Raw genomic sequence first — 11114 nt, 5'->3', positions numbered from 1 at the left:
TAAATTTTGCAACAATTTATTTGGTTTCTGTGACAATTTTAGTTCGATTTTGCAACAAGTTTAATTAGAGTTGCAACAGTTTAGTTCAATTTTGCTACAATTTAGTTGACTATTACAACTATTTAATTTGAATTTGCAACAATTTTAGTTCGCTTTTCAACAATTTCAATAATTATTTGCAACATCCTTATATTTTTTGTCGCATAATTTTTAATATTTTTGAACCTGTAATAAATTTAAAAGTCATTTTAATTTTAAAAAAAAATAATCTGAAAGAATATATGTATATATTATCCATTAACCAATTTATATAAATAATGATCCAAATTTATACATAAACAATCTCTAAACATAAAATAGTATTATAATATTCTTTCAAAAAAAAAAACACACACATAATATTCTGGCATCTATGTCACTTATCATCTTTCCCATCATGGTCATCCTGCACACGAATTAACATATAAATCGTGTTACAATATTGTAAATTTTCAATATAAAATTATATAGATTGGTATAGAATTTATTCAATACATTTACCTCATTGGTTTCCTCACTAGATAGATTATTTGGAGGGGAAGAATTAGCAAATAAAGATGTGATTGAATCAACATCGATATTTAAGGTTGGGTTGAGTCTTGCCAAATGTTTCATCATAAATGTCATATTTGTTTCCATCTTTTTGTTCATTTCTTCCTCCATTTCATGCCTCACTTCCTCCCTTAGGCTTGTTTCATTTCATTCATGAAATCAGCTGGGGGTTTCAATGGTGGACCCCTTTTTGTCGTAGATTTAGCACCCCTACCGAGAAGCCATGAAGCTCCATGGGATGAATCACCCGATAGTAGTTGGTCAACCATCACAATATTTTCGCCCCCTGACTGCATTTCTTCAATCCTTGCCTATAAAAGAAAATCAAATATAAAATGGCTGCCAAATACGAGACAAAAAAATGATTCATTTCCAAGACGTATTCACAAAAACATCAATTATATTAGTTAGAAATGTCTCAACCTTCTACATGCAAGTCTCCAACTTAATATATTAGGCATTGATAATATAAATATAGGATTCAGTAGGATCGATATTACATAATCAACTACATGGTCACAAAGAATACAAGTGGCAGAATAAAAAAAAGGGATGGAAGAGAAAAATGTAAATTATAATTAAGTTGGACATCAAAATTTTTAACTCTCAAAATAATTTATAAGAATATATAAGGCAAATTAAAGAAATTCATAAGTGAATTCACTAAGCAATAATGTAACACAACAAGCACTAGCTTCATATATGAATTCTAAAAAGGAATAGAGTGAATCTTAGTTTCAGTTCTAATCATTTCAACAATTCTGACTAATTAAATCATTTGTACATTTACTTCTAATTATTAATAGCATAATACTCATTTGGCTCTCTAAACTACAGTTTCAAAGTCAATTAGAACCTTAAACTATCAACATCCAATCAGGTCCCTAAACTAATAAAAAATCATCAATTGAGGTCTCATCGAAAATAATTCCGTTGAACAGTTTGGGACCATCTTTCCCAAACTCATTTTGAACCAATACATAGATTATTACAATCTATATCAAATAGTCACATTTTCCGATTTTAGAATAGATTTGGGACTCAATTGATGATTTTTGCTTGATTCAAGGACCTGATTGATGATTTTGATAGTTTAGAGACCCAAATAAATATAATGCCATTATTAATTGAATTCTTAATTAACAAAAATCAATTAATGGTCCGTAGGACCTTAATTTGCTCACCAAAATAGACTATGAATATGGTACTGGAAGTATGATTCCTTACAATAAAAGTCTAACTAGCTAAGGAAGTACAAGGACTAAAGTTTGCTAATTAATAATTAATGACTATTATTTTGCTAATTTAATTAATGGGATAAGGTACCAAAATAGGTTTATGATTTTTGGGAAGTATTAATTTAGGCTCCACGTACAAAATAACACCAATATATGTCTAACGTTTTCAAAAGTACCAATTTAGGCCTCGATAACGGATTGGACATGTCATTGATATTACTCCGTTAAGTTCTGATTTCTCCCTCCATGTACAACTGACAGAACTTAACGGAATAATATCAATGATGTGTCTCGTTCCGTTATCGAGGCCTAAATTGGTACCATTTTTTAAACGTTAAGCCTATATTGGTGCTATTTTGTACGTGGAGCCTAAATTTATACTTCCTCAAAAACCATAGACCTATTTTGATACCTTATCCCGTTAGTTAATTAATAATAACATGTAGTAGTGACCAAGATATGTGTGTGTCCTTCACTATAAGAGTGAAAAATATAGGCGTGCTTATTACGAATTGTCATGTTAAGGACTACATTTTGATAAAAAAAATAAATAAATAAAGGGACCAAATATAGTAAAACTGAAATAAAGACTTAGGCCAAATTATACGAAATAAGAGCTAAAATTGAACTTTATTCCAGCTATAAAAAACAGTATAGCGAGCACCCTTACAACTCACATTCAACCTTAATTTGATGTTCATCTACCATAAATTCTCACGTCAATTTATCATGATTCCACATCTTATTCTTCTCATGTTATACCATTTTTTTCTACAAATATATATCCAAATTTGTAAGTTATTGATTATGGTAGATTTTCATCCAATTTAAGAATATTATTTAACCACATCTATAGTACCTTAACCAAAAGACTAAATCGAGGGAATGAAGAATAGTTATTAGGGAGAAGTAATACAAGCATCAAACTTATCAACATGTCAAAATCAATAGTATCAATCCCAAAAAATTTCAATAAAAAGACTTAGAGAGAAAATACTTACAATCTTAGTTTTAGCAAACTCATCTGTTGCTTTGTAAGTGCGTCCCTCATCCCTTTTGCGAGTTGCAATATAGAGTTCGACTTTTGATGGTGCCACTTGGTTTGGGTTTTCAAGTTGCTTATGTAAAGTAATAAAAATAATTGTTTGTAAATTAAAATATATCACAACATTAATAATAAATAAGCATTTGAACATACCAACTTGTTGCGAATCTGTGCAAAGCTTTTTGGTCCAGCAGTGTGTGCATCCTTGACATGTTTTCGATTTTCCACCATTTTTGCAGCTCGTGCCTCAATAATAAAAAATAAAACATAGGTTAACTTGAAAAAAAATATCCATTTAAAAAAAAAATTCAAATGCATGTAAAGCTTATTTTAATTCACATTTACCTGTATTTTGTTGTCACCCCAATATTTGAGGAGAACCTTGAATTCTTCGATAGGAAGCTCATCGGGTCTGTTTGCCAATCTATCCTCATCATTGTCATAAGCTTTATAATTAATGCTTAGTTTTTAGTCGACATTTATAACCCCTCCAAGCATCATTAATAGTTTTCATCACCCAATTCTTACCATCATCATGTATAATGTACTTTTGATATAACATAAACATAATATATGACTTGATGTTAATTAATAGTAACAAAAGCAATTTAAATGTATTCATCAAACAATAGTAAATTTACCTTGACAAATTGCCACAAAATTTCTTTATCGGGAACATGTGACCAGTTTGTGTGGCTAAACTTGATGTACTGTCTTCCTAATGTCCCCAAAAAGTTACTAAATTCTGATAAGGTTTTGTCATCTCCAATTGGTTGATTCACATCATTCAACATTATCATCTTTCTTTCTTCAATATTTCTTGTATGGATTGCATCCAATTTTGTTTGTCCTCGAAACTTCCTTTTCGGTTGCTTAGTTGATGCTGTCAACATTATAAAACAAAAATTTAACATTAAATTGAGGATATTTACATAATGAGAATATTCTCATGAGATAAGTTCCTTTACCTCTAGAATCATGTGATAATTGACTCTCACATTGAACAATTATATCATTTTCAATTTGTGTCATTTCAGTTGGTAGCTCAACTAACCCAATTTGTGGTTGATTTGGAGTTTTTTCTTGTCGCTTTCGTAACGCAATATAATTCTCCATTGTTCCAATACCTTCATCTCTCTTTTTTCGGAGATGCATTATGTCCAACTTTTCAGCACAGCCTTCAGAAACTTCTACCATTGGTTCTTCCGTTGTCTTGCAAACGTACATGTAAATAAAATAAGAGTTCAAAAACAGGAAAGAACATCAATATATAATAAAGAAATTTTAGAGTCGATAAGAACATACTATTACCTCTATTGCCACTCTTTTTCTAGCACACCCTTCTGTTGTAACATCCTTGACTGTTTTCTTAGCAGCTGCATCAATGGCAAGTGCTAGGGAACGTGTTGTCCTCCTAGTTATGTTGAGGTTGCTAGTAACCTTTTTCTTTCTTGCTTTTTTTCCTTGCTGAATTTTATTTGAATATATTAGAAGGTTAAAAAATATAACTATAAGATAAGAGTTGTATTTAAGTCAATATACCTTCGATTCTGCATTTTGATTTATAGAATTCCTCATAGAGGAAGAGAGTGAATCCATCCGGAGTGAAGCAATCTTGTCTTTGTTCTTTGCAATATTTTCATTTCGGAGTTGTTCATATGCATTGTCAAGTTGTATAATAGATTCTTTATCATGAGGCTTCATTTAAGGATAATCAACCTTAATCAAATAATCAACAATAACATATTTTCAAAATTAAGATACGAATTTCATTGACTAACCAAGTCCTCCTCATGTTCGACATTAGCATCCCCCTCAACGTCATCAGAATCTCCTATCTTTTCATCAACTAGAGACACTTCAACTTGCATAAGCTCTTTCTTTCTTTCCAACTCTTTCTTTTTTGCTTGCTTTCTGGCGCTGGTCTCTTGTTGAATACTTTTCAAAGTGACAAACTTGCATTTTTCACCTTTTGACCTTGGACTTTTTCTTAAAGGAACTTCTGTTATATGAAATTCGAAGTAATCAAATATTGTAGTAAAAGTTGACAAAATAATAAACAATCTAAACCCAAAATTACCTTCAGTAGGAAGCTTCCTTGGTCGAACAAGGACAAATGGCTGTGTTTGTTTCACAACGGTACTAGTTTGGTCAACCATGTTGTCGATGAAAAATTCCAAAGTCCCTGAATCACCCACTTTCTCCATGTAAGAGATTACATCTTTATCATTCACAAGGAGTTTGAATCCCCTTTTGTCATCTGCCTTGACATACATCCCTCCAATTTCGGTATATTTCAACTCATGTTTGACATCACTCATCAATGAAGTAAATGAGATCAAATCTGCATCTTCATAAGGGGGAAACTCAAAAACCTCACCTCCAACATACTTGTTGTTCTTAAAATCTCCTCCATGATAGAATTTAATAACAAACGTTTTCTCCTTCATTCTGCAACAAAACAATATCATATGTAGTAAGTAAAAAATGATTGTTTAAACATTAGCAATTCAAACAAGTACCAATTCTAAACAAATCTCAAACTAGAGACAATTCTAAACATATCTGAAACAAGGATAAACACAGATAAAAATATCAAACCATATGTAATTTCAACATATCTCAAAACACACATATAAATTTATTTAAAGAAAAGATGCAAAGAAAACCTACATTTACTTATTGGAGTCCAGCCAATCCCAATCAGTATTATCAATGTCTGAATCAACATCATTTGTTGTGTAATCCGTTGATTTTGGGTCTATATTTGTTGGATATGGGATTTTTCTTATAGGCACATCATCTCTGGACCAGCTATCTCTGTTACTATCAATTTCAGCACACAACACAAAATTCTCTCTTATCAACAACATTTATATCTTCTTCAGTGGCATCATTGCCTTCTCCTATATCAGACCATTCCTTAGGCAACTTCTTAATAACATAATGTGAATATTTTTCTGTAGGATCTTCAATGAAAAATACTTGAAGCACTTGTGAGGCCATCACAAAAGGGTCATCTTTTTTATATAACTTGCTAACATTAACTCGAGGAAACCCATAATCATCTTTTTCTTCTTGGTACCAAGAACATCTAAACAAAATAACATTAAATGCCCCCTAATCAATTTCAATGATATCTTCAATTGATCCATAGTAATTCACATCCCCGACTTTAGGGTTTTGGTCCTTTGAACTTGCGAAGCTAGTGGTTAGGGCTGTTAACATGACACCACTATTTTGGGTAGTACACTTTTCGTCTCTTTTCTTAGTATGAAACCTTGATCCATTTATTACATATCCACTAAACTTCTTTGCAGATCGAACTGGACCCTTGCCAAACTTAATAGGTCACTAGAAACAAAAGTCTTTCGTTGAACCTCCTCCTTAAACCACTTATGAAATTCTAAACTGTGTGCTCTTTCTTTTTTATACCTTTGTCTCTTTGGAAAACTTTCCAACAAATTTTTATGTTCCCTACAAATGAAGAACAAAACATGGAATACAACCATAAGAAATATATTCATGTACAATTACATAATTAATAAAAAAAATAAAAAAATGGATAAAATTTGAAATGAACAGATTCTTCTTACTGTATGTATTTCTCCACTTCTCCATTTCCACAATTGAAAAGAATGTACCGATGAGCTTTATTCCAAGTGTCATCATCCAAATGAATAGAATTCCAGCGCTTATTCTTCTTCATACCTAGAGGATAACCGATAGTAGGAATAATTGAACCCCCAATACCAACCGACTGACTAAGGAGTTTATTTTTCACACCATCACCTAAGTATCTTGAGCAAAAAGTGACACATTCTTCAGCCAAATACCCTTCAGCTATGCACCCTTCTGGTCTTGATCTATTGCGAATATAGGACTTCAACTTTCCCAAGTAGCGTTCAATTGGAAACATCCATCTATTATGAACAGGACCACCAAGCTGAACTTCTTTGCACAAATGTATTGGCAAGTGAACCATTATATCAAAGAAAGATGGTGGAAATATCATCTCAAGTTGGCAAATTATTTCAACAATCTCTTCTTGCAACCCCTTTATATCATTTGGATCGATAACTTTATTACACAACCCTCTAAAGAATGCACCCAATCGAATCAAAGGCAATGCAACCTCGGCCTTTAATGACTTTTTCACAGCAAACTGTAGTAAATATTGAAGTATGAAATGAGCATCATGACTCTTATACCCTGATACTTTCCTATCACCCACTTGCACACATCGGCCAATATTGGATGCAAAACCATAAGGTAATTTGGCCATTTTAAGTACCATACAAAAGACTTCCTTCTCTTTGTTAGTCATGTCAAAACAGGCAGCCCCATATTCAATGTGTTTATTATCACTGGAATTTCGAGGATGAAGGTCTTCCTAATGCCCATATCTTGCAAATCTAATCGTGCATTTAGATGATCTTTACTCTTACCTGCAATACTCAACAAAGTCCCCAATATATTATCAAAAACGTTTTTCTCTATATGCATGACATCAAGATTATGGCGGGATAGGTTGTGTATCCAATACGGTAATTCAAAAAGTATGGACTTCTTCTTCCATGGGCATTTGGAATTGGGTTGTGGTTTCTTTTTCTGCTTCCCAAATACATTCTTAAATTCGTGTAACAACTCCACAATATCCATTCCAGACAACTCAGTAGGCATATTTCCCACTTCAATATCACCATTGAATCTTCTCTTGTCAACCCTCCACTTATGGTTTGAATCAAAAAACTTGCGATGGTTCATATAACACATTTTTTTACTATGCTTCAAGTAAGTTGAAGAAGTCTCATAATGACAATTTGGGCAAGCCAATTTACCTTTCGTGCTCCAACCCGACAACATAGCATAAGCCGAAAAGTCACTAATGGTCCAAAGTAGGTTTGCTTGCAAAGTAAAGGTTTGGTTTGTAAAGGAATCATAAGTTTCCACCCCTATATCCCATAACTCTTTCAATTCTGTAATTAGAGGTTGCATGTACACATCAATATTGTTCCCAGGAGAAGTTGGGCCAGGAATTAGAGTAGACAATATCAAATTTTCAGGTTTCATACAAAGCCAAGGTGGTAGGTTATAATTAATCAAAACAATTGGCCATGTGCTATGGGATATGCTCATTGTTCGAAAAGGATTGAAACCATCAGAAGCTAAACCTAATCCGACATTACGAATTTCAGAGCTGAAGTTAGGATACAAACTGTCCATGGCCTTCCAAGCCTCACCATTTGCTGGATGTCTTAACTTGCCATCTTTTTTTCTCTCTTTTGCATACCATATCATTAATTCAGCCAAACCTTTACACATAAATAGTCGCTGCAACCTTGGTTTTAGAGGGAAATATCTCATTATTTTTGCAGGAACTTTGTGACATTTCTTAGGCTTTTCATTTTCAACACCAACATATTCATTATCCACAACTTTCCACCTAGAAGCACCACAAATTTTGCAAACAGTTTCACCTTCATTTTCAGCCCAATATAGCATGCAATCATTAGGGCAGGCATGTATCTTTTGGTAATCAAGACCTAAATCTTTAATTACATTCTTTGCGGCATTAAAAGATTTTGGTACTTCGGCATTAGGAAAAGCCTCCCTGATCAACTCTAACAAATCTGAAAATGCAGCCTCACTAACTCCATGAACACATTTAAATAGGTAAAGTCGAACCATGAAGCTTAACCTAGAAAATCTTTCACAACCAGGATATAGGGGTTGTTTTCCCTCCTCAACAAGATGATAGAATTTTTTTGCATTTAAATTTGGGCCATTGTTTATTCTATGATCATCATTGCCTAAGTCATTGTCTATATATTGAAAATTGTCATGCAACATTCTAGTTAGTTCATCTCCAAAATTCATACCCATTGAACTAGCCTTTACATTTTCATCATTAGTAGTAGTTTTTCTCACAACATCATAAATCCAACTAACAAGGGTTAAAGCCGGTCCATTGCAAATTAGATGATCATAAATCGCACCCTTGCTATGCCATTTACGATTACAACAATGTGTGCAAGGACATTTCATTTGTTCTCCTACACCATATTTATCAAATGCACGTTCTATAAATAATTTAGCTCCATTCAAATATCTTTCACAATACCTTGGAAGTTCCAACCATTTGTTATCATCATACTCTATTAATAAATAGCTGATCAAAATATAAAAACACACATTTAGTCAAATTTTCCATTTCATGATGCAATCACACAAACAAAAGCAACTCATGATTACAAACATATTAATGGTGCAAACAAAAAAGACAAGGATATGAAAGATTATTACGTACCTCAAAGTTTAAAAGCTTCACCACATTTGCTGTCACCTGTCCCTTCCTTTCCTTATTGTTTGCTATCACTCTAAGAAAAAAAACATTAAAGACAAAAATAAACAGTAATTGGTGTAAACAAACATAGGCAGTAATTGATGTAGATACATCACTTCATTAGGAAATGAATTTCGGTTCGATTATTCGATATATTTGGTTGGGTTTCGATTTGAGTTTATAAAAAATATAAGGTTTGGTTTTTATGATAAAATTACTAAATTAACAGAACTGACTAAAATAGAGGTTAATTAAATAAATTATATTAAAAATTGATATGATGTCTAAAGAAATTAATAGTTTTTCACTTTTTAATTTATGGATTAGTTAACTTATTTTGAATATAAAAAATTCGATTTCATACATGTAAAGTTTTTCTTAAGTGGTTTTATATTGCTACTTCCCAAAGTCCTAAAAGAAAATCACATCAAGATTTAGAACTTACAAAGCAGAGTATAAATATATACAAGACTTTATAATGGCCTTCTAAAATTATAGCTTTCATGCAATGGCTTTTGCAAATAATATTCAGAGACAGAACAACTTTCATGTCTTTACAAAATTTTTAAATAAATACATTTTGTCTTAGGCTATGAGTGGATTATTTGTGTTTAATTGTCCAAGTTCAAAGCTATATGTTGCATGGTTTGGGCTTCAATTTTGTAAATGGATTAATCATTGCTTATTCATTAATTTGGTTTTTCAAATGCTCCTGGACACCTTTCATTAATTAATGTTGTTAAGTTGAGTTGCCAATCCAACTTCATCATCTTCCCCTATTGCACTAGTTATAAGTTTTTAACTCATCTGATATAAAAATCAACTACCAACCTCATTCTTTTTATTTAGAATAAGGTACCAAAATAGGTGTATAGTTTTTAGAAAATATCAATTTAGGCTCCACGTATAAAATAACACCAATATAGACTTAACGTTTAAAAAAGGTATCAATTTAGACTTCAAGAACGGATTGGACACGTCATTCCTATTACTCCGTTAAGTTCTTATTTCTCCCTCCACGTACAATTGATAGGACTTGACGGAGTAATATCAATGACGTGTCTCGTTCCATTATCGAAGCCTAAATTGGTACCTTTTTAAAAGGTTAAACCTATATTGGTGTTATTTTGCACGTGGAGCCTAAATTGATACAATTCCAAAAATCATAGGCCTATTTTGGTACCTTATCCCTTTTATTTGGTATTCCCAATAAAGATTTTAATTAGTAAGTTAACAAAACATAATCTTAAATTGTATTAACAGGAGTGTAAAAGAAATTGTAAAAAGTTGGAAGAATCACCTGTTATAGCTGTTATTTTTGGTTCAGTCTTCAAAATTGAAATTCAAAAGGTCTCCTTGGTCCCCCAAATAACAATAGAAGCACAACTGGACAGAAAAAATCATCAAGTTTTGCTGGTTAGGTTTTAAGCAAATAATAGCAAATAGACAATCGCATGATATCATTAACAAAATAAGAAGAAAAAACAGGAAATTTAATTAGTTACCTTGCTTGTGTGATGATTGAGAACCAAAATTATGTTTTAGGGTTGAAGAAATCGTGTCAGTGAAGAAGAGGCTTTTCAGCTTAGGTTTCGCATACCAGAGTTGTGTTTGTTAGACAAAAAGAATCCCAAATTTTCACGTTTGAGGTTTTGCTGAGGTTTAGCACTTTCAAATTTTCACTATAGCCCTGAGTTTTCGGGTTACGTTTTCAATTTGTAAATTTTTTCACTAAAGTACTATTTGATCCATGTTTTATTTAGAATTTTATTATTTGGACTGTGATTTATTATTTGGTCACAATTGACCCTTGACCTATGCCAATTAATGTAATTTCATCTAATTTGGATTAAAATTTGATGTAACGTTTATCTCTGTGACACGTAGCGATATT

General features: G+C 32.1%; 1 protein-coding gene across 5 annotated transcripts; it reads right to left on the bottom strand.

The window, feature by feature from the left end:
- Nucleotides 1-312: 312 nt before the first annotated feature.
- LOC136206414 (uncharacterized) lies at nucleotides 313-10838 on the bottom strand. Of its 5 annotated transcripts, none has more exons than XM_065997450.1 (14): nucleotides 10726-10838; nucleotides 10521-10606; nucleotides 9185-9254; nucleotides 4955-5325; nucleotides 4656-4876; nucleotides 4417-4572; nucleotides 4186-4341; nucleotides 3843-4086; nucleotides 3516-3757; nucleotides 3220-3298; nucleotides 3028-3120; nucleotides 2831-2947; nucleotides 541-902; nucleotides 313-445 (listed from the first exon to the last, which is right to left on the bottom strand). In XM_065997450.1, exons 4-10 carry the CDS (start codon nucleotides 5322-5324, stop codon nucleotides 3278-3280), a joined length of 1410 nt encoding a protein of 469 aa, XP_065853522.1. In that variant the 5' UTR covers nucleotide 5325; nucleotides 9185-9254; nucleotides 10521-10606; nucleotides 10726-10838; the 3' UTR covers nucleotides 313-445; nucleotides 541-902; nucleotides 2831-2947; nucleotides 3028-3120; nucleotides 3220-3277. The 5 variants fall into 5 exon arrangements, with proteins under 5 accessions (XP_065853522.1, XP_065853523.1, XP_065853520.1 ...); XM_065997451.1 differs by having other exon boundaries at nucleotides 3220-3286; XM_065997448.1 differs by having other exon boundaries at nucleotides 3220-3757.
- Between the last annotated feature and the right edge of the window lie 276 nt (nucleotides 10839-11114).

Source organism: Euphorbia lathyris, chromosome 9 (assembly GCF_963576675.1).
Source record: "Euphorbia lathyris chromosome 9, ddEupLath1.1, whole genome shotgun sequence".
In the NCBI taxonomy this organism is placed as follows: Eukaryota; Viridiplantae; Streptophyta; class Magnoliopsida; order Malpighiales; family Euphorbiaceae; genus Euphorbia; species Euphorbia lathyris.
Note: the sequence above shows the minus strand (reverse complement) of the source record. Positions and strands in the feature narration are given on the sequence as shown.